The 23,664-nt window shown below is 45.8% G+C and overlaps 1 protein-coding gene across 1 annotated transcript; it reads left to right on the top strand.

Annotated features, from left to right (window-relative positions):
* Positions 1–5,569: 5,569 nt before the first annotated feature.
* On the top strand, positions 5,570–21,435 carry GFRA3 (GDNF family receptor alpha 3). Its single transcript, XM_059919500.1, has 8 exons — positions 5,570–5,685; positions 11,670–11,957; positions 16,692–16,784; positions 18,094–18,406; positions 20,228–20,331; positions 20,499–20,633; positions 21,043–21,131; positions 21,346–21,435. Exons 1-8 carry the CDS (start codon positions 5,610–5,612, stop codon positions 21,433–21,435), a joined length of 1,188 nt encoding a protein of 395 aa, XP_059775483.1. The 5' UTR covers positions 5,570–5,609.
* Positions 21,436–23,664: the final 2,229 nt, after the last annotated feature.

Genomic DNA, 23,664 nt, shown 5'->3' with positions numbered 1-23,664 from the left:
TATTCATAGCTGAGGCCAAGGTGCTTTTCTCCAGACCATGGTTCTCAAAGTTTGGGCCCTGGTCCATCAGCATCATCTGAACCTGCCTGAAATGCACATTTTCACAGCCCACTCCAGACCTACTAAATCAGAACATCTGAGGTTAGGGCCCAGAAATCTGGGTTTTAAAAATCTCCTTTTCAGGTGATTCTGATACATGAAAGGCTTGAGAACCACAGCTCTGGAATTAAGGAAAACCTTTTAAATTTCATTCTTTAGCAATGTTCCAGGCTTTCCTTTCCTAGACCATTCCATAGTATGAGTTGCCTAAAAGTGTGCCCCAGACTCAACACTCAATGGTATCAAGGCTCAGAAAACCAAAATAATTGCCATTCTCTAAGGCTAAGGGATAGGTCTGAGTTGGGCTCAAAAGGTTCTTTATCTACAGCCTCAATGGAGTTTTGACTTTTCCCATTTTCCAAAGTTTTTTTCTCCACTCCACTTCATGTCTCACAGAGACAAGTTTAGGATTTAGGATGGTTGGAAGTAGAGATCCGTGCTATATGAAGATAGGAATAAAAGAAAAGTACCAAGCAAGATCAGTTAGACTTCAGAAAGATATTTTAAATTGCATTCTTCAGTATTATCCCAGGCTTTCCTATCTTAGAGCTCTTTAAGGTGAGTAGGCTTTTGTCTGTGTAGTAAGGTACAGCCCTACTTGACCTGGGTGGCAGTGGAATTAATTGAACATTGTCTTCTCTGGCATTAACCTAGTAATAGTGATAGCTCAGGACTAGAAAAGGACAAAGGGCTCTGAAGCCTAGACTGACATAGAATGGAGACAAAAATGATATCTTCCCAGGTTCTGGAGCAGGGAGACTTTTTAAAAGTGAGTGGGAGGGAAGGAGGGCATTAGCCATAGGGCAGCCCAACAGTGTGCCAGAGTGACTGGATTGATTTTTGCAAGGTTCGCAAGTGCTATTCTCCCGGAATGCTGCGTGCTTGCCTCACAGCAGAGGGCACTGCTGTATTCTCTAAGCCAGCCACTGCAGCCTGCAGCCTCCACTCCTAGCTGGAGCCTGTCTGTCCAGAGGGAGGCTCCCTCTCTGACCTTCTGCCTAAGCCCTTGAGCTCAGAGCTCAGAAGGGCCGGGGGGGGAGAAAAAGGAGAGAAAAGCTGCTGCTACATTAGGTGGAGATAGCTGAGGGAAAGATGCTGCTTCCCTGTCCCACTCCACACACTTCCCCCCACCAAGCAGGAACTTCTAGTTGCCTGAGCAGGAAACTGCTGGAAGCACCTCCACTTCCAAGTGTGACGAGGGGTCCCTGACTCACTGCCTAGCCTAGTGGATCATTTCCTGATAATTCTCCCCAAAAAGGTAGAAGCAAGTCATTACCTGGGAAGAGACTGGTGCACAAATGTTCACATTTCAGTAATCTTAAACAGAAATTCTGAGCTGCAACACATAAAACTAAGGCTTAATCAGCTATCTACTTTGTGGAAAATTATATTTGCCTAAAAGGCAACATTTTCCCATATAGTTTCTTGTAATATCTTTCCACTGTATAGGTACCGTATCACTTAATTCATGTTATTTTCAGGAACAATAATAATAGTAGCTAACAACTTTTCAGTTGTTTACTGCATGCAAGACTTCATGAACTCATTTTATATATATAAACTCATTTTCACAAGAATCCTGAGGCAAGTATTCACTATTATGCATGTTTTACCAATAAAGAAATTGAGGAACAGAGGGATTGAGTAACTTGTTTTTTTTTTTAAATTTATTTTATTTATTTATTTATTTTTGGCTGCATTGGGTTTTCGTTGCTGCACGCGGGCTTTCTCTAGTTGCAGCGAGGGAGGGGGCTACTCTTCGTTGCGGTGCGCAGGCTTCTCATTGCGGTGGCTTCTCTTGTTATGGAGCATGGGCTCTGGGCACGCAGGCTTCAGTAGTTGTGGCACGCGGGCTATAGAGCACAGGTTCAGTAGTTGTGGTGCACGGGCTTAGTTGCTCCGCGGCATGTGGGATCTTCCCGGACCTGGGCTCGAACCTGTGTCCCCTGCATTGGCAGGCGGATTCTTAACCACTGAGCCACCAGGGAAGCCCAAGTAACTTGTTTAAAATCCCACAGTTAATGAATGGCAGAATTGGGATTTGAACCCAGGCCGAGATGGCTCCAGAGTCTGTACTGTTAATAGATTTTGCCGTTATCAAATCCTCATCAATGAACAATGTGTCTTTCTAAGTTGGCACTGTATTAGGTGTTACATGTGTAAGAGCCTCAATTGTCGGTTCTTGAGAAGTCAGGGCCATAGGGTTGCTGGGGTTTGAGAAATGAGGCTAAGGGCAGACACTAAGACCCCAGCCCAGGAACCTCCACACGAGGCTATATAGGGGGTTAGCTCTGCTCTGGTGTCCTTGCGCTGACTGGTATTCGTTCATCATGAAGTCAAGTAATAAAGAATGGAAACCTTTTGGTCTGAATACTGCTTCCTGTTTGATTCTCAGCCTCAGGACCTGGCTGACCTCTGCTACAGAGAGGGAAGCGTTTCCCTTTCCTTACCAGGCATATAAAGTGGGAGGCGTGGACGATTTTCTTTCCCCACTCAGTTCAGGCAAATGTTAGGGAAACACCAGTTTCTCTCTAGGGATGTCAATTCTAAGTACCACAGGCATTCAAATATGGCACAGTTCCTGCCCTCAAGGAACTGACAAGGTAGAAAATGATTCTTTTTGTTTCCACCCCTACAAGCACTCTGGCCCACTAGTATATTCAGCAAAAGGAAGAAGAACTAGCCTTAGCTCCAAAGCAGTAGGTCCGGTGGTAGGGGGTGGCTGAGTTCATAGAACAATTAACTCCTCCCTGCCTCCTGGGGTGATATCATTCCGTGTTCACTATGTGCCAGGCACTAAGCTAAACCCTTTACTCAGTGTATACTTGTTTAATCCTCACAATGGTTATATGAAGTAAATGCTGCTATTCATTTTACAGATGAAGAAACTGAAGCACAGAAAAATTAAGTGACATGCCCGAGATTACCCAGCATGTGTTGGAAATGGCATTTGAAACCAGGTAGTCTGTAAAGCTTGTTCTCTTAACTGTTTTTCACTAAACTGCTAACACCCTGGATTAGCTAAGGATAGCAACAGGAATTAAAGCTCAACAGTGAGAGAGGGCTTGATAGAAGGCAGAAAACCAAGATTACAAATGAAAGTGGAGTTAGATACAGAGTCTTTGGACCTTTGAGCCCCAATCAGTGGTTTGCAAGGCCCTCCCAGGGCAGTTTGTGTCTTAATCATTTCTGCACCTGGCACAAAGCTGAACCCATAATCAATCTCAAAAGACATTATTGAATTGAATGATGGCTGAGTAACATCTTTGTGGAAAGGATTGGCTCATTTGTCATTATCCACAAGGTTCCCAATGACAATGCTGCTTATCTAGCAGGTGTTGGCAAGTCACAGAGGACATGGTTGGTGGGGAGACAGTGTGCTGGAGGATCTGTCAATATTAGTCTTGGAGTCATATGTATTTGCAGAGGCTTCCGCAACCCTCCACTAGCCTTGGTTACCAATCCTCATTAAAGGCCCAGTGATGTCAAGCTCTCCACCGCAGTGCCCAGACCGGAGTATGCTCCAAGTATCTCATTTACTCTCAAAAAGAAGCTGGCCTTTTACAGGTGGAATTGGGTATTGCTTTCAGCCCATTGGCTTGACCTTGTTCCTGCCTTCCTGGTCCATTTTGTGGGGAGAACACTGAGTAGACCCACTGAGTAGGTACCCTGAGCAAATGCCTTTTCCAAAGTTACCCTCCTACGCCAAACTTGATTTGCCTTGGTTGCTGAAGGAGAGAGCGAGCAGAAGTGACACCCCTTGAACACCCCACATCTTTGTTGATTCATAGCACCCTTTCCTAGCATCCCAACCACCTGAAATTGTTACCTTTTGCCTTGTAAATCCCATTTTGAAACTATTGCCAGAGTGAAGTGGAAAGTGGGGGCTGTCAGCTCCCCAGCCACAGGTTTTCTAATCTTACTGGAGGGAAGGACTTGGGAAAGGTACACAGAGGTAGGGTGGAACTAGGGGGAAACAGGCCCTGTACAAAAGCTGAGGAGCCAGATGTTCACTTTCACAGCTCTCCTGTAAGACTGGCAGGGCAGATATAGATTAAAATGAAGCATAAACTCCATTTAAAGTGCATTACAGCTCAGGAATCAGCTCCCCCTGGGCAGGAGAAGGGAGAAAAGGGCACAAGAGGCCACATCAGTCTCCTTCCTTATCTAGGACCACATGTCTCTCTCCTAGCTTTGTGAAGGGTGATTTACACTCTGGCTGGAATGACTCTCTTTCTGGGCTGATTACATCGGCAAATGCCCCCCAGAGGCCACAGCAGGATGGCCATATTCAGAAGCAGCAGCCAATAAATCTCAGAGGTCTATATTGCACTTCTCAGTACCCTCCCTCCTGGCCCTCTGCCAGGTGGGCTGTGGAAGTAGGAGAGGGCTTGGCTGGAGGGTTAGGGGAGGAAACCCTCCAATTCCTTTCATTACCATCTTCTCTAAGTACTATTTAGTTCTCATTCTTCCAAGTCATTCTGCCTCTGTCTTTATCCTGGGAGCAGGTGGGAATCAGCTCAATAAATTAGTCTAATAAATACCCTTATCTTTATGAGTAGAAGTCCTGGGTTCTCCTAAGTATTTAATCTTGGTAGAGTAGCTTGGTCTCTTAACCATCATCTGAAAATGATGAGGCTCCTAAATGGTCTCTCTAGCCACCTTTCTCAGTGATCTTTTGTCCAGGGAAATCTCTACAATTTAGTCTGAGGGAAGTTTGATCCTTCCATCCTCCCTCATGACACTGAAAGGGCTGAATTTTGGAGGAGTCTAGTCTGGCAAAGGTCCTGGGATTTGGCCTCAGGTTTGTTCCCAGCAAAGCCATTTCACCTGTCTGGGACCCATCTTTGCAGAATCTTGGGGTTAATAACAACAACCGAATCTCACCCTTGAAGATATTTACGAGGCGAAATGAAATCATAGATGTGCAAATTCTAAAAGAAAAAATATACTTGAAACGCAAGTGCCCTTGTGCGTTTGTTCAAGTTTTGTTATTTCATTTGGGTTGGTTGTTCCTTGGTGGTAGAGGGGATTCCGGAAAGTGAGACAGGATTTTTTTTTTTTTTTTTTAAATAAATATCTGGACCCCAGAGATGGCGAGTTTCCATTGACAGCTTCCACACTGTCTTGGGTAGAAGTCCTCCTCTAAACGAAGTTGGCGGCTGACAGCATGTGGGCCGGCTGGGGTGGAGCACTCTTCAGAGCCAAAGACCGGCCGCTCCGGGGCGCGTGCCCTCGCTCGCCCTCACCCCCGCCTTGCCGGTCCAGTAGGAGAGTCGGCGTGGTGCGTCCGTCCACTTCGAAGTTGGAGGGCGGCGCCCGGGACCCTGGGTGGGAGCGTGTTGGCGCCGCGCGCGCGAGGCGGGGCGGGGCGGGGCGGGAGGCGGTGGTGGGAGGCGCCGGCGGAGGAGACCCGCTCGCAGAGCTCCAGCGCAAGGGGAGAGGGAACGCCGCGTCTGGTGCAGGCAGAGCGCCCTGGGACGCCGACAGTCGGCGTGCGCACCCCGCCAATGGCACGCCCCCCGAGCCCACGACCGCTGCTGCCTGCGCTCCTGCTGCTGCTGCTGCCGCTGCTGCTCCGAGCGGGTGAGTGTCGTCTGTGCGTCCGCGGAGCCCACTCCGGCTGGGGCGGGAGGGGGCGGGGGCGGGGGCGGGGGCTGGGGTGGTGGTGAGTGGTGGTGGTGACCGTGTAGGTGGGGTCCCGGCACCAGTGCCCAGGGAGGTCTCAGGCCCCGCACTGCTCCCTGGTAAGGGGCGTCCGTCTGTCCGAGCCGGGGGAACTGGAGGAGGAAGCCCAGGGTGTCAGGAAGGGGCTGGGTTCCACGCCTAGTCCAGTGACTGAACTTGTAGATTGAGTGCCAGCCATGACCAGGGCACCTAAGCATCTCTTCGCTCCTGGTTCCCACTCTTCCCCCTTTTGAGGTGCGTCTATACAGTCACAGAACAGCCAGCAGCCAGGCCACTACCACTACAGCATCTCTAGGAGGCGGGGAGAGTCAGAAGCAGGACTGCCTTTTGCTCCACGTGGGCTTCACCTCTTCCACCCCATATAAGGACTGCGGAAGTGGATAATAGGTACAGGTGAAGCTGGAGAAGTTTTTGTTAGGACTGACTTGTCATTGGGAACTCCCTGGCCGTCCAGTGGTTAGCACTCTGCACTTTCACGGAAAAAACAAACAAACACAACTGACGTCACAAACTAAGGTTGAAAACTGCTTCCCAGAACTTGCCAACATCATTATTTGGTTGTGTGAATATTGGTGAGAATATTGCTCACCATCAACAAACCCCCTCTTCAGGATATACTTTATTATTATTTTAATTGGAGCAGAAAACTCACTAGTGGGCAAGATGGCCTTTCCGTGCAAGCTGCCCAGCACAGTGCCTTGCCGTGTTATAAATCCACAATAGGTGTTTTGTGGAATACATAGTTCAAGGCCGGGTTTTAGAGCTATGCCATTCCCCCAAGGAGCATGCATGTGGCCTTTGGGAGTGGGATGGGTGCATGGAATCTCATTGTGGGGCTCCTGTCCAGAGCCTGCCTGGAGGGAATCGTGAGTCAGAGACCACATATCCTACACATGACCTCAGTCCACAAAGTAGGACTGCAGAAGTGCAATCTTGGCTGAGAGACAGATATGGAAGGAAGGAAGGAAAGTATTGGTCTGTCCAGACTGACTTCATTAGTAAATCAGAGCAGCAAGACATCACCGATCTGATTGGACTGCCCAGGAAATTTCACTAACCCTAACAGTATGGCTGTATGTCAGGATCAGGGGTAAACTTTAAATACCTTCCTCATGACCAATTTAGTGGAACAAGTTACCACCTGTTAATGATGAAACTTAACATGACCCCCACCTTCTTTTGTTGAGCTGCAATGCCCTTAAATCTACTACTACTCAGACTTGGTGAACTATCAGCTTAGAAATGAGAGAGGTTTACTTTTGAAAATTGTTACGACTCAATGTTTAGTCCAGTTAAAGCAATGAGACTTGGACCTGCTACGCTTCTTTCAGCAAGCACTTTCTGGGTACCTACCAGAAGTAACATCTTAAACATTCAGCATTTCTCAAACTGTTTAAATCCATGTCCCTTTTTGATAAAGATAAAACTCTGTCTTCCTTAAATAAATTTTGAAATTTCAGAATTTTTTTAATGATACAAATGAACTTACAGAACAGAAACAGACTCATAGACTTAGAGAACGAACTTATGGTTAGCAGGTGGGAAGGGTTGGAGGGAGGAATAGTTAGGGAGTTTGGGATTGACATGTGCACACTGCTATATTTAAAATGGATAACCAACAAGGACCTACTGTATAGCACAGGGAACTCTGCTCAATATTATTTAACAGCCTAAATAGGAAAAGAATTTGAAAAAGAATAGATACATGTATATGTATAACTGAATCACTTTGCTGTGCACCTGAAACTAACACATTGTTAATCAACTATACTCCAATATAAAATAAAAAATTTAATAAAAAAACTAGTTGCATTAAAAAAAGTTTTTTTGTTCATCTTCCACATATGAAATTGTCAAATATGCTTTTTTTTATGTGATTTTTTTTAACATCTTCATTGGAGTATAATTGCTTTACAATGGTGTGTTAGTTTCTGTTTTATAACAAAGTGCATCAGTTATACATATACAGATGTCCCCATATCTCTTTCCTCTTGTGTCTCCCTCCCTCCCACCCTCCCTATCCCACCCCTCTAGGTGGTCACAAAGCACCAAGCTGATCTCCCTGTGCTATGCGGCTGCTTCCCACTAGCTATCTATTTTACATTTGGTAGTGTATATATGTCCATGCCACTCTCTCACTTTGTCCCAGCTTACCCATCTCCCTCCCCGTATCCTCAAGTCCATTCTCTAGTAGGTCTGTAAATATGCTTTTTTGAACCACACGTTCCCTTTGGAAATTCTGATACACCCCCAAAAGGGGCCCATCCTCTCTCTTCCCCATCCCGTGCATTGAGAAACTCTGGTTTAATCCAACCCCCTTTTAAAAATCAAAATTAATACCAAAAATCGATTATGAACAAAATACCAAATTTTTAAATTAAAAGAGTAATAATGCCATGCTGAGGCATATTGGAACCTGAAGCAAAAGGAAAAATCAGTACTACTGATCCTGTCTTTTTTTACACATTGGATATGGCACCAATTCTCAAACTTTAGGTTACATCATTCTCTCCAGTAAACTTACTAAAATTCAGATTCCCAGGCTTTATCACCAGAGGTTCTGATTTGGTAGTTCGTGCTAGGGCTCAGAAATCTGCATTTTAATAAGTAATCTAATTGATTATTATGTGATTGGAAGAGAAGGTTGGACTACCTAAACTCAGAGGCCCCTCCTAATTTTGGGACTCTTTGATTATAAGTAAAGAGAAGGGGCCCAGAGAAGTTATCAGGGTGGCTCACAAAATGTCTCTGTTATGTGGTCATTTTTTAAATACTAGTAGGAGCTTACAAAGAACAAGCCCTGTTCTAGGCACTGGCAACAGAGTAGTGACAAGATAGACATGGAAGTCTAGCCGGGGAGATAATAAAAAATGAAGTAAAAAAATATCAAGTGGTGATAAGTGCTATGCAGAGAATTGGAACAACAGTGTGTTAGAGTAGCTGGGGGGCTATTTTACATTGGTTGGTTGGGGATGGCCTTTGTGAGATGACACTGAATGACCGGAAGGGCCCAGCCATGTGAAGATCAGGTGGAAGAGCATTCAAAACAGAAAGAAGGCCAGTGCAGATGGAGGGAAGTGGGAGAGGAAGAGAGAGCTAGGAGGTAAGATTAGAGAGGTAGGCAGGGACCAGGTCTTTACAAGGCTTTGTAAACCAAGGCACATAAACTAGATCTTAACCTAAGTTCAATGGAAGCTGTTGGAGGGATTTAAGCAGAGAAATGAGATCATCTGATTTGCAGTTTTTAAGAGATGATCCCATATAATGCTGGTCAGTATTAGAATTATGTTATATTCACACAATGGATTGCTATACAGCAGTGAAAATAAGCTATTTACAACTATACTTATCAGTGTGGGTGAATTTCAGAAACGTAATATTGAGCAAAAGAAGCCAAAACACCAAAAACACACGTTGTATGATTGAAAAACAGGCAAAACAAATTGCTAATGTTAGAAATCAGGATATTGTATTATATTTGCTTCGTTGGGAAGATGGTGACTGGCAGATGGCTTCTGGGGTGCTGGTAATGTTCTGGTTCTTTACCTGGGGATCTGGTTACACAGGTGTATATAATTTGAAATTAAACTATATACTTTTGATTTATGTATTTTTCTATATGTTATACTTTAATTTATTACCAAACATGATATACAAATGGCTAACAAACACATGAAAATATGCTCAATATCATTAGTTATTAGAGAAATGCAAGTGAAAACCAGAGTGAGATACTACCTCACACCCACAAGGATGGCTATAAAAACAGAGCAAAAAACAGAAAACACGAGTTGGCAAGTATGTAGAGCAATTGGAACCACCCTCATGCATTGCTAGTAGGAATGTAAAATGGGGCAGCCACTGTGGAAAACAATTTGGTGGTTCATCAAAAAGTTAAACATAGAATTACGTATGACCCAGTAATTCCACTCCTGCGTATACACCCAAGAGAAATGAATACAGGTATTCAAGCAAATACTTGTACATGATTCTTCACTTAACACTGTTCACTATAACCAAAAGGTGGAAACAACCCAAATGTACATCAACTAATGTTTAGGTAAACAAAATATGGTATATCCATACAATTAAATATTATTCATAAGAAAGAATGAAATATTGATATATGCCACAATGTGGATGAGCCTTGAAAACAGCATGTTAGGTGAAAGAAGCTACATACAAAAGAGTATATATTTTATGGTTCTATTTACATGAAATACTAGAATAGGTAAATGTGTAGAGACAGAAAGCAGACTAGTGGTTGCCAGATACTAGGGGAAAGGGAGAATGGAAAGTGACTGTTTAATGGGTATGGGCTTCCTATTAGGGTGATGAAAATGAATCGGAATTAGAAGTGATGGTTGTATAGCATGGTGAATGTACTAAATGCCATTTAACTGTACCCTTTAAGATAATTAATTTTATGTTGCATGAATTTTTTTCTTTCTCTTTTTCTTTTTAAAGTAAAGTTTGTACCTTTTGACTGCCTTCATCCAGTTCTCCCTCCCCACCCTCTGCCTCTGGTAACTGCAAATCTGATTTATTTTCCTATGAGTTTGTTTTTGAAGTATAATTGACCTACAGTACTATGTTCCTGGTGTACAACATAGTGATTTGCTATTTCTATACATTTCAGAATGATCACCAGGCATGAATTTTACCCCAATAAAAATGTTTTCCAACCTAAAAAAGTTCTTAAAAAAGATGAATGCAACAACAAAAAGAAAGGTAATTATGTGAAGTGAAGGATGTATTAATTTTAACACATCTTATTGTTAACACATCTAATCGTATTGTGGTAACATTTTACAATATATACATAAATCACCATGTTGTATACCTAAAGCTTAAACAATGTCATATGTCAATTATATCTCCATAAAGCTGGAAAGCAAAAAAAGATGGCTGAATGGTATGGTAGAATGAATTTGGAAGGTGGAATCACTGAGACCAATAAGGACTCTCAACTAGTTCAGACAAGGGTTGATGGTGGCTTGAGCTAAGGAGGTGGTGATAGATGTGGAGAGAAGTGGACAGATTCCAGATATGTAGTGGAGTTGACAGGACTTAATGGATTGAACATAGAATGTGAAGGAAAGAGAAGAATTCAGAATGACTCCTAGATGTTCTGCCTTGAAAAACTGGAGGATGATGGTGTGCTATTACCACTTGATAGGGACCCTAAGTCCTAGGGTGCAGGGCCTTTCTCCAGAGCTGAACTATAACCAACCTTGATATTCCTGAGTGAGTGACAGAATCTATAAAAGCCCCCCACCCCAACCCCAACCAGTTCCCACTGTAAGGTATTTTTAAGTGACTTTTTTTTTTTTTTGCCGCGCTGCGCGGCTTGTAGGATCTTCATTCCCTGACCACGGATCAAACCTGGGCCCCGGCAGTGAAAGTGCCGAGTCCTAACCACTGGACCGCCAGAGAATTCCCCTTAAGTGACTTTTAATGGAAGACTCAGAGTTGTTGCTAACTGTCATTTAGCACTCCCATGCACATTCTCAACTCTCTGGTTATGATGCTAGCCCTGTCCATGGCATAGCTCTGCTCAGGGCCCTCTTCCCAGTGCCTGGCTGGGCCATCAGGCTCAGCTTCAAATAATGTCCCCCTCCCCCTCCCACGAGGCTGAGCAGCTTGTCTTCATCAAACCCCCACCTCTTCTTGAGCCTGATCTCTTCTGTCCAGATTGTGACAGCTGCAGACCCTCTACTCCTACTGGACTTCTTTCTCCCCGCTAAAGGCCTTTGTGCCACCCCAAGACTTTCCTGCTAAAGATTTCATCCAGAATCCCCCCACCCTACCTTATGACTAGGTTCTCCCAGACAGCTACTCTGACCTTATGTGAGCCTCATTTGGTCTCTCTCCCTCCATAGGGGACCACCTCCCCACAGAAGGCCGGCTCATGAACAGCTGTATCCAGGCCAGGAGGAAGTGCCAGGCCGATCCCACTTGCAATGCTACCTACCACTACTTGAATTCCTGTGCCTCTAGTATAAGCACCTCATCACCTGCAGAGGAGCCTTTGGTCCCTGAGGACTGCATGGAGGCAGCACAGCAGCTCAGGAATAGCTCTCTGATGAGCTGCACATGCGATCGGCGCATGAAGAACCAAGCTACCTGCCTGGACATCTACTGGACCGTTCACCCTGCCCGTAGCCTTGGTGAGGCCCCTATCCTAGAGTGGGCTAAGCTAGGGAAGATGGCTCTTGGGAGTTGTTTTTTAATCCTGCTGGATATGGGCCACATGGTAGATTCTGACAGGGATGATAATGAAGCTCTGCATTTGACGTCAGTAAAAAATGGAAGGAGGAATTGGCAGTATGCTTTTGGGCCCCACAGTACTGCCCTCCCTTCTCACTACTTCCCCCTTTTTTTTAATCTGGAAACATGTAGCTGCCTCTTGGAAGGTCTCTGAACCAGGCTAAGGCCCAACATGGGGAGCTCCTGGAACAGACGGATATGGAGAGGAAATGGAGGGAAATGGTCTTAACTCATAAACAGACTGCAAATACAACATAATCCATAGGTTCAGAGAGACTGGGAGGCAGTGTCCTGGTCCAGCCTTTAACAGAGAGGATATTCATTAACCAGACGAGATGGTAAAAGACGGAAGGCACTGGAAGAGCCAAAGAGAGGAGCTTCCTCTGACTCTCGAGATCCCTTTCTGTATCAGTCAGCTTTTACTAGACTATGCTGCAGCAACACAACAGGGTCTTGTAAAACAAAGGTTAAGTTCTTGCTCATGTTCTGTCTTGGCTGTGTTATGTGTCCTCTTCATTCTGGGATCCAGTACAGCCTCTACCTGGGATGTTCCCTTCTCATGGCAGAGGGAAATGAGCAATGGCAGAACCATTTGATGCCTTTAAAAGCTTCTGCTCAGATGTTACATAAAATACTTCTGCTCACATTCCATTGACAAAGCAAATCACGTGGTCAAACCTGACATCAGTGGGAAGGGGAAGTATACTCTTCCCACAGGGGACACTGAAAATCACATGGCAATAAATGAGGATGTATAGTCTTACAGGGAGGACAAAAATAATTGTAAACAATAATGCAATCTACCATAGTCCACCAGTTGGTCATTCATTTCCCTCCCTTTCACAAGCAAAATATACCTACTCACTTTCCAAGGAAGGTGCCTAAGAATTCCATCTAAGCAGGACATCAGGCTCCAAGTCTAGGATCTTGTGATAATTTCTATATCAGGTCTGGATGTGGTTTCTCTTAATCTAGAAACCTATGCACTAAAAAGTCATCTGCTGGGCTTCCCTGGTGGCGCAATGGTTAAGAATCCACCTGCCAATGCAGGGGACAGGGGTTCGAGCCCTGGTCCGGGAAGATCCCACATGCCGCAGAGCAACTAAGCCCCTGCACCACAACTACTGAGCCTACACTCTAGAGCCCGCGTGCCACAACTACTGAAGCCCGCATGCCTAGAGTCCATGCTCTGCAACAAGAGAAGCCACGACAATGAGAAGCCCGTGCACCTCAATGAAGGGTAGCCCCGCTCTCTGCAACTAGAGAAAGCCTGTGCACAGCAATGAAGACCCAACACAGCCAAAAATACAGATAAATAGATAAATTAAAAAAAAAAAAAGTCATCTGCTTCCCATCTATACTCAATATATAGTAATGGAATGGGGACAGGAGAAACACAACAAACTCTCTCAGAAAGAGGAGTAATGGGAAGCACACAGCAGACGTTGATTCACAGCAGTTCTGAAGTCCTGCCACACAATTGTTGCAGGGGCCGTCTTCTCTGGGAGTAGGGATTGCTCTTTAATAAGGCCCTGCTTTTGCTCATTGGGGAGCAAAAAGCCCAGGAGTTTCCCAGCCCCCTGGGATGTCCTTCGTTTTCCATTATTTTCTTGGGCTACATCTGGAAAGGGCATTGGAGACTGTGACCTCCTTAGGGACTGAGTAGCATTCTCCACTTGCTTCCTACCTGAGGAATGTTGGAGCATCTTAAGTCTCAAATAGAGTCTCTTTTAATCCAGGCTGGTGGCTCTTAGCAGTACAACTCTCTCAAAACATAATTGCATTTTATGTCTGATTTCTGTCACCTCATGTGCCAGTAGCCTTTCCTATAATCCCTTTCAAGACATACATCTCTTTTGAGACCTAATTAGAGGTACCTTGCCCTTATCAAGCTTCTGTGGGAGAGCCACTATCTTAGTCTTTTTTCCCTGAGAACATTTGTCCAACAGGCAGGATTTATTGGATACTGTCTTAACAGAGAGATCTCCACAAAGGGCATGATAGCCACAAACTTGAATTGGTCTTTGCCCCAAGGCTGAGTTGTAATCGACCTTATTACTCAATGAATTTTTCAATTTTACCTTTTACCATTTGAATATGAGAAGGAGTTGCATTTCTTAATTTTGCAGGTCCTAGAATTTCTGTATTCTTTCTTGTCTGTTTCCTCTCTGTGTGTAAACTGGTCAGTTCTCTGAGCTTATATCTTTCTCCTAGTACCATGCCAAGTGTGGCTATCAGCAATCAAGACATATTAGTAATCTTCAGCTTCTCAGCTTCTTCCCCTTAAAGCACAAGCTCACTCAGTACATCATCTTCCTTCCAAGTTATTGCAGGCAACGATTTTACCAAATGCTTTGCCACTGCATAATGAGGGCTGCCATCTTCCCAGCCCCCGGTAACAGCTTATTCACCACCCACTACCTAGTCCCAAAGCCAATACCATTTATTTTAGATCTTTTTTTGTTACTTCAGCACTCCATTCCTAGATACCAATTACATTTTTTAACATCTTTATTGGAGTATAATTGCTTTACAATGTTATGTTAGTTTCTGCTGTATAACAAAGTGAATCAGCTATATGTATACATATATCCCCATATCCCCTCCCTCTTGTGTCTCCCTCCCACCCTCCCTGTCCCAACCCTCTAGGTGGTCACAAAGCACTGAGCTGATCTCCCTGTGCTATGCAGCTGCTTCCCACTAGCTAGCTATTTTACATTTGGTAGTGTATATATGTCAATGCTACTCTCTCACTGCATCACAGATTACCCTTCCTCCTCCCCGTGTCCTCAAGTCCACTCTCTATGTCTGCGTCTTTATTCCTGTCCTGCCCCTAGGTGCATCAGAACCATTTTATATTTTTAGATTCCATTATATGACCAATTATGTTTTTAATAAGAATTTGCTACATTATGCAACCAACCCCAAATCTCTGGCTTTCACCAACAAAAATATATCTTTTGTTCATGTTACATATCTGCTGTGGGCTTCCATGAGTTGGCTTTGGAGGACAATTTTGTTTTTTATTTATTTATTTATTTATTTTTGGCTGTGTTGGGTCTTCGTTGCGGTGCGCGGGCTTCTCATTGCGCTGGCTTCTCTTGTTGCGCAGCACGGGCTCTAGGCATGCGGGCTTCAGTAGTTGTGGCTCGCGGGCTCTAGAGCGCGGGCTCTAGAACGCAGGCTCAGTAGTTGTGGCGCACGGGCTTAGTTGCTCCACGGCATGTGGGATCTTCCTGGACCAGGGATCGAACCCGTGTCCCCTGCATTGGCAGGCGGATTCTTAACCACTGCGCCACCAGGGAAGTCCCATGAGTTGGTTTTGTCTTTGCTCCACCTGTCTTCTTCATTTGAGGATCCAGGATGGTAGATGGAAAAGAGCCAAGCAGGATCACATGATAGTTCTTGAAACTTAGAGGTGATTTTGCCTCTTTAGCTCACAATCCGCAGGCCAAAGCAAGTCACATGGCCAAGCCTTACAGTAGCGTGGGAAAGTACAGTCCTCTCATGGGGACCTAAAAGTCACAAGGCAACAGGTGAGGTTGTATAATCCTCCCACAGCAAGCAATTGGAAACAAACTCTCCTTGTTCCCTGATTTCCACTCCTCATCCTAATCACTTCTCTTTTAGAACTTCCACTGAGACTTCTCCCTGAATCCTCTTGTCTCCCCCTCTTTTCCCTTGGGAGCTCCCAGGTCTTTACAAGCATCCAAACCATCCTTTCCTGTTTGCTTGATATCATCTATATCCCTTCCCTCCTAAAGACATATTCACAAAGGCCTATTGGGTGACATCCCTGCAAGCTCACCTCTGTCTTCAACATTTATTGAGCACCTACCATGCGTATGAGCTATGCAGTGATCTTGTTTTTTTAATTGAAGTATAGTTGGTTAACAATGTTGTGTATGCAGTGATTTTATAAGACCTAGTGATTTTATAAGGTCTTAAGGAGCCCACAGCCCGATGGGGTGTTTGAAAGAGATGTGTTTCCTTTCAGATCATTTCTCTCCCTTCTCTGCTCTTCTCAGTCAGGTTCAGTTCCAGACCTAGTCTCATCTGCATCACCTCAGCATGCAATGCATCTCCATAGCCAAGTGGTCAGGCCTGGAACAGAGTCCACCACTGCCCCTTCTCCAACAGCAAGAGAAAACAAGACAGAGTCCCCTGGCCTGCTTATGTGCCTACAGGCAATATTTGTAGTAGTTAGGAGCAGAGACTGTGAAGTCAGGTAATCCAGGTTTCAAATCCCGGCTCCATTTACTAGCTTATGTGAACTTGAGCAAGTGCATTAACCTCTCTTATCCTCAGTTTCCCTTTACCTACCCAAAGACTTCTATGAAGACTAAGTGAAATTGTATGTATATATATATATTTTTTTTTTCCACTTGCACCATAGTGCCCAGTGCACAGTGTGCTCAACAAACAGTAGCTTTATTATTCTTATCGTTAAACTCAGTTTGTTTGTCAAGCCTAGCCTATACCTTTATGGCCCTGTTCTTTTTCTCTCCTCTGCCCAGCGTGCAGCTATTTAGGTAGAGACTGTGCCTTTTCTTTTTCTTCAGCAGCCTCAATCCTTCCTGCTCCCACCCCCAGCCCCATCCTCAGGATTCTGGTGCTCCCCATCTTGTCTCTAGGTGACTATGAGCTGGATGTCTCTCCCTATGAAGACACAGTGACCAGAAAACCCTGGAAAATGAATCTCAGCAAACTGAACATGCTCAAACCAGGTGTGGAAGGCAAGCTGGGGCTGGGATATGGGAGGGCCTGGACCCTGAGGGAAGGGTGGCTGGTGGGGAACACAAGCTGGGAGAATGAAGGGGGAGAGTTCTAGCCTGCCAGGTAGCTAAAGAAGCACTCTCAGGGTGAGAGTCTGAGCTATGCCGCATGATCTAGTCTCACAAGTCAACACAGAGCAATAGTTATTAGGGAGGTATTCCAAGAGAGCCCATTAGAGCTCCCTGGTTGCAAAAGGTGGATCTCTACAAAGGGTTTGGTGGGAGTGGCAGCAGTCCCAGAAAAAAAAGTGCTGAAATGGAGTATTTACCCTAATTCGAGGCAGCCAGGAAAGTAGCTTTTTGTCCCTGAAGACTAGGAAATTGCTTGTTCTCAACCATTCTAATGGGATGGGCGAGGTGTTGGGCAGGGAAAATGGTGAGAGAGAGTGTGACTCCTCAGGGGTGACTCAGGGTGGGGAGCCATCTGTCTGGCAAGGACTATGATGCATGTCTTTCAGGAAAGTGAGGCTGTTGTATTAATTGGAAAGGAACACACACATGCACTCTCTTTTTGAGAAAGATGTGAGCTTTATTGTACAGTCAGTACTGTATTAGAATTTTGAGAGAAAAGCATAGAGATTTATGTATTACAAACTCTAGGTTACAGGGAATCTGGGAATAACCTATTCCAGTTACTCCATTGTTCTGACTGCTGGAATATTCTGTTAATAGAAATATCACCATAATTTCCCAAGGCTCAGAGTATGGGGGGTTTTATGCATGCATCAATCAATGAAAGATGGGCAGAATAGACAGTTGCAGAACCAAAATCCTAAATAGAATTTGGTTGCATCTGCTGTGGACAATCCAGAAAGTACTTTTCTGCACCAGGAGGATTGCAGGATCCTAGTTCCCCCACCAGGGATGGAACGCTTCAGAAGTGAAAGTGGGGAGCCCTAACCACTGAACTGCCAGGGAATTCCCCAGAAAGTACTTTAGAATGTTGTAGGGCCTCTTGGTTACAGTTTCCACCATGGGATCTCACTCATTGCATAGGATTGAGGAAAGGGTTTGGTTAGATGTATATGGCTTTTTTTTTTTTTTTAAACCTAGGCAAGCAGAGGAGCAGGATGGGAGAGGCTCACGAATACCAGATACTGTTTGTGGGTAGAGGGAAAGGCCTTATTCGGGGCAGTCCTCCCTGATAGGTGTGCCTTCCCACTACCGTCCTTGTGAAATCAGAGGGTTGCCAGGATTCCTGGGGAGGCTGGGCTGCAGGTCTGCAGAGAGGACCGCTGACTTGGTGACCCTCTCCCCCCAGACTCGGACCTCTGCCTCAAGTTCGCCATGCTGTGCACTCTTAATGACAAGTGTGACCGGCTGCGCAAGGCATACGGGGAGGCGTGCTCCGGGTCCCGCTGCCAGCGCCACACTTGCCAAAGGCAGCTGCGCTCCTTCTTCGAGAAGGCGTCGGAGCCCCACGCTCAGGGCCTGCTGCTGTGTCCGTGCGCGCCCACCGACCAGGGTTGCGGGCAGCGCCGGCGCAACACCATCGCCCCCAGCTGCTCACTGCCATCGGAGGCCCCCAACTGCCTGGAGCTGTGGCACATATGCGTGTCCGACCCGCTGTGCAGGTGCCGGGTGCTGGGTGCGGGTGGATGGGGTGGACACCACTCCTTCCGCGCCTCCTTCCTGGGCAGGGCTGGGTCTGAACCACCCTCCCTGCCGCAAGGCACCGTGAACTGACCTTACCATGTAGTTACCCTGGATACTTTCTGAAACTCTTTTCTAAAAAAAATAAAATATAATAAAATAAAATTATATAGAAAGAGTGTAAAAACTTTAGGAAATATAAAACAGTGTTAAAATATCACTCAAAACCCATCACCTGGAGGTAATCTACCATAATTTGGGGAGCATTTCTTAACAGTCTTTTTTCTCTCCAGGTAAACAAAATCAGACACCAACCTTGTTTTGCAACCTGGTTCTACCACTTACTTCTCTGTAACCTTGGGCAAGTTACTTTACCTCTCTGAGTCCCACTTCCTCTTCTGTAAGATATTACATGGAGCTCTCAAAAATCATAATACTAACACTTACTGAGTACTTACTTACTATGGGCTAAGTACTATTTTAAGTACTTAACATCTATTAATTTATCTAAGCTTCACAAGAACCCTATAAGATAGTTGCTATTATTACTTTTTTTTAAAAATTTATTTATTTATTTTTGGCTGCATTGGGTCTTTGTTGCTGCACGTGAACTTTCTCTAGTTGCGGCGAGCGGGGGCTACTCTTTGTTGCATTGTGCGGGCTTCTCATTGTGCTGGCTTCTCTTGTTGCGGAGCATGGGCTCGAAGCACAGGCTTCAGTAGTTGTGGCACGTGGGCTTCAATAGCTGTGGCTTGCGGGCTCTAGAGCGCAGGCTCAGTAGTTGTGGCACACGGGCTTAGTTGCTCCGCGGCATGTGGGATCTTCCCAGACCAGGGCTCGAACCCGTGTCACCTGCATTGGCAGGCAGATTCTTAACCACTGTGACACCGGGGAAGCCCTATTACTATTTTTTTATCATCCTCAGTTTACAGATGAAGAAACCACAGCAGAGAAAGGTTAAATAACTTGCTCAAATTCACCTAGGTAGTAAGTCAGGTTTGTTAATGAGGTTTGGATTTCCTTCATAGGAAGTCTGGCCTAGAGCCTGTGCTCCTAAAGGCTCTGTTATGCTGCCTGTTATTATGCTGGGAGCTATGGGTTGGCCAAAAAGTTCGTTTGGGTTTTTATGTAAAAAACCCGAATGAACTTTTTGGCCAACCCAATATTACTATTACTGTTACATAACAAGTGCTGGGCTAGATGACTAAGATACTCTCCCTTCCTTCAAGGAGTTTGCAACTAAGTGGGGATGACAGATAAGTAAACCACCAATCTAACACAAGGCAAAATGTAAGGAAAAGTGCACAAATATACACACAAAAATATACTCATAATTCCATCCCCTGAAGATAACCAGCTTTACCTATTGTAGTATGAGTGTTAAAAATAATAATATCTAACATTTACTGAACACTCACTGTATACCAGGCACTGTGTTAAATGCTATACATGTATTCTCTTACTTCATCCTCACAGAAATCCACAAGGTAGTGTTATTTTCATCTCTATTTACTGTCAAGGAAATTGAGGCTAAAGAAACTGCCTGAGATCTCATAATTAGGGATTGTGGAGCCCAAATTCAAAGTGATATGCTGTGGAGGCTGGGGTGATGGTGCATTTAATTGTGACAGGAGCAGGCTTCACTGAGGAGGAAGCCAAGGGCCAGGCTCTGAAAAAGGCAGAGGCAGATTTGGCATGAAGATGGACATCTCAACTAAAGGGGCAGCAAGGTGACACTGTGGCAAGGTGAAGGCTGCAGGCCAGACCATCAACAGGGACTCTTAAAATTTCCCTTCTTCCAGATCGCGCCTGGCGGATTTTCAGACCCACTGCCATCCCATGGACATCCTAGGGACCTGTGCAACAGAGCAGTCCAAATGTCTGCGAGCATACATGGGGCTGATTGGTGAGACTGAGGGGCATGTTTAGGAAACCTACAGGTTGGCCAGCCTGGGGGGGTGAAAATGCTCTGGAGACTGAACCCCCATGGAGTGGTCCTGAGACAGGTGGGAGAGGATGGGAGCTGAAGGTAGGGTTGGCTTAGGCACTGACAATCCTCTTTTCACCCCATAGGGACTGCCATGACTCCCAACTTTGTCAGCAATGTCAATGCCAGTGTTGCCTTAAGCTGCACCTGCCGAGGCAGTGGCAATCTGCAGGAGGAGTGTGAGCGGCTGGAAGAGTCCTTCTCCCGAAACCCCTGCCTCAGTGAGTGCTCTCCACCTGCTCCCAGCCCCCATGGCTGGCTCAGCTTGACCCAGGGAGAGGGAAAGGGTCAGCTCTGTGGACCACTGGTTCCATCCATCTCCTGCAGACAGAGCAGCCCCCTCCTCAGCACAGGCTTACATCTCCCCAGCCTGGGCCTTTCTGCCTTCTCCCATTCTCTGAGTGACCCACCCCCATCCCCAGCCAAGCTGCCTCTTCACTTGCCTGGGCCCTAGGGACACTCTTCAGCTCAAGGAATAGCAAGCAGAATGAGATAATATCCCATTCCCAGCTGCCACCCACCCACCCTTGTATATCCCAGGGTCCCTGAGACATACCCTTTCCTTCTTTGGGAGCCTGAGAGATCTCCAGCATCTGCCTGCTTTCAGTCTTCCTTCTCTCCTCTCCTCAGTGGAGGCCATTGCAGCTAAGATGCATTTTCACAGCCAACTCTTCTCCCAGGACTGGACAGCCTCTACCTTTTCCCCGATGGAACGCCAGGTAGGGCCTCCTCTGTTACACCCCTCCTACCTTTACTGGACCAGCTGGGGGAAACCCAGACAAGGCAGGCAAGAGGTTGGATGGGGGCGTTGAACTCCTTGTGGTCATGAATCCTTTAGACCTCTAGCGGACACCTCAGGGGAGGAGGACAGGCCTTGACTGAGGCTAAGGTGGTGAAAAGGGTGGAGCTGACTCCATTTTATTTTTTCCACAGAACAAAAACCCTGCTCTGAGGCCACAGCCCTGGGTGCCCTCTCTTTTCTCCTTTACACTTACCTTGATTCTGCTCCTGAGCCTCTGGTAGCTGGACTTCCCTGGGGGCTCTCTTCCCCTCTACCACACCCAGCTGACCTGCAGCCTGCAAGGGGTGAGGAAAGGACAGCATCAGGAAGGAGGTTCGGTACACAGCATGGCAACCCTGACCCCACCCAACACCTCCAGTCGACTCCAGATTAGGCCACAGTAGAAGCTGACTAGCCTAGTTCTCATTCCCTTCACTTCTTTTTTTGTTTTGTTTTGTTTTGTTGTTGTTGTTTTTGGCCATGCCGCTTGGCTTTTGGGATCTTAGTTCCCCGACCAGGGATTGAACTGGGCCCTTGGCAGTGAAAGCTCAGAGTCCTAACCACTGGACCGCCAGAGTCATTCCCTTCACTTCTGACTCAGGCTGCCCCTCCTTAGGACTTTAGCCATATCTTCTGGTGGTGTCCAGCTCTACCAGGCTCTCTCCTTACTCCTTTCTTCTGCCCACCGGGATCACCCAGGCTCTAACAAATCAGTCACGCTTTCTTGCATTCTCCAGGTAGGCAGGGCTGGGTGTTCTGAAGCAACCTAGAAAGACATTCCTCATGGTGAGGAAAGCTGGAGCAAGACTCTTGGCCCCTTGTCTCCTCCTATGAATGGGGGATGGGAACCTACTGCCTGCCCGGGGATCCTACAGAACATTTGAGCCTCAGGAGCTGGAGCATATGGGCCTTGCTTTCTTCCTGCTACTGTCCCAAAGTCCCCTTAGCCTCTTGGATCATGATTAAACATTTTAACTTAAAACTTTTCTCTTTTCCCATTGTCTCATACTGTGAATTTATATAGAACTGGGGGTGTTACAGACACAAGAGCACAGGCCAGGTGATCTAGGAGACACAGCAACCCTGCCACCAGATGCTATGTGACCCCCAGGCAAGTCTCTCAGCCTCTCTGTGTACTTGACATGGAGTTGGAAGAAAAATAACTTATGTGAGGCTGTGGACCGGGTACCTGTTCCAGCTCCAGCCATTTTGGGGATGCTGCCTGGGATCTGCCACAGAGCTGAGGGGGGAGGGTCCATAGTCAACCACAGCATTTGAGCACCTGCTTGTGTTATCGGTCTGCTGCATACCATAATGGGGGCTGGAGGAAAGGAGAGACTGGTCCTTGAACTCATGTGCAATCCAGTTGGGATAAGGAAACAGCTACCCATCCAAAGTAGTTGGGAAAATATATTTATAGGGCTGTAGAAATTTGTCTGTTAATTCATTCACTCACTCTTTCCAAAAGCATCTGATGAGTGCTGGCTCTCCAAGACACTGTGCTGGATGTGGGAGATTCCAAGGTAATCCTATTTGCAGATCCTATTTTCAAGCCTTTTACACATCAGAGCAGGGGAACTGACAAGACAGTCAATAAGAACAGTGCAGTGTGATGAGTACTGTACAATAATTGTAATAATAACCCTCATTTACTGAGCCCCTACTGTGTGCCAAGTACTACTGTGCCCCTACTGTGTGCAAATACATTCATAATTCATTTAATTCTTCACTAGCTACGTGACCTTGGGCTTAACCTCTCTGGGGCTCACTATCTACATCTGTAACATGAAAAGGTGGAGCACCTACCTCACAAGGAATGAGATAATCCATGTGAAAGCATTGTGCCTGATAAATAGAACTCAAAAAAGTGAGCAGTTACAGCATATGGTTTTTGTAGAGAATTTGGACAATACAGATAGTTATAAAGAAGAAAATTAAAATCTTTAAAATCCCATTCTCAAACTTCCAAACTACTCCCTGTACATCTGTGCACATGAGAATCTATGGGTATGTATAATTTTATATAAGTGAGGTCAGAGACTGCTTATCAAAGTGTAAGTCACAGACACTTTTCAACGTCCATGAGTAGAGCTCAAAATACATTGTCCTTTTTATCAGCTGCATAACATGGACTTGTATGAATGTATATTCCTACATACATAGTTTATTTAACCAGTTCTGTATTGATGGGTATTTGGTTATCTTCCTGTTTTTCTCTGAGCCAAGTTTTAAGGCAGTGAGGAGGTGACTGGGGGTAGGATGTGCCGAAGAGCTGCCCGAGTGGTGGGTGGAGTAGGGAAAGCACCCCCTAAACATTCTTGTATCCACATACCCCACCCTGCCCCAGGAAGTGCCCAGCCAACCTGCTGTCCTGCAAACTTCAGTGTGGCACTGGGTGGACCTTCCCCTTCCTCCCCTCCCAGGAAGATCTCTGAACCGTCAAGGCCTCTCCATTTGCTTTGGCTCCATTA

The sequence above is a fragment of the Balaenoptera ricei genome, chromosome 3 (assembly GCF_028023285.1).
Source record: "Balaenoptera ricei isolate mBalRic1 chromosome 3, mBalRic1.hap2, whole genome shotgun sequence".
In the NCBI taxonomy this organism is placed as follows: domain Eukaryota; kingdom Metazoa; phylum Chordata; class Mammalia; order Artiodactyla; family Balaenopteridae; genus Balaenoptera; species Balaenoptera ricei.
This window is presented reverse-complemented; position numbering and strand designations above follow the sequence as displayed.

Excerpts from the sequence above, each read along its gene's own strand:
- GFRA3 (XM_059919500.1), top strand. The coding sequence starts at position 5,610 with ATGGCACGCCCCCCGAGCCCACGACCGCTGCTGCCTGCGCTCCTGCTG. Across the intron at positions 11,958-16,691 it reads TCACCCTGCCCGTAGCCTTG|GTGACTATGAGCTGGATGTC; the intron begins GTGAGGCCCCTA and ends TCTTGTCTCTAG. Across the intron at positions 16,785-18,093 it reads ACTGAACATGCTCAAACCAG|ACTCGGACCTCTGCCTCAAG; the intron begins GTGTGGAAGGCA and ends CTCTCCCCCCAG.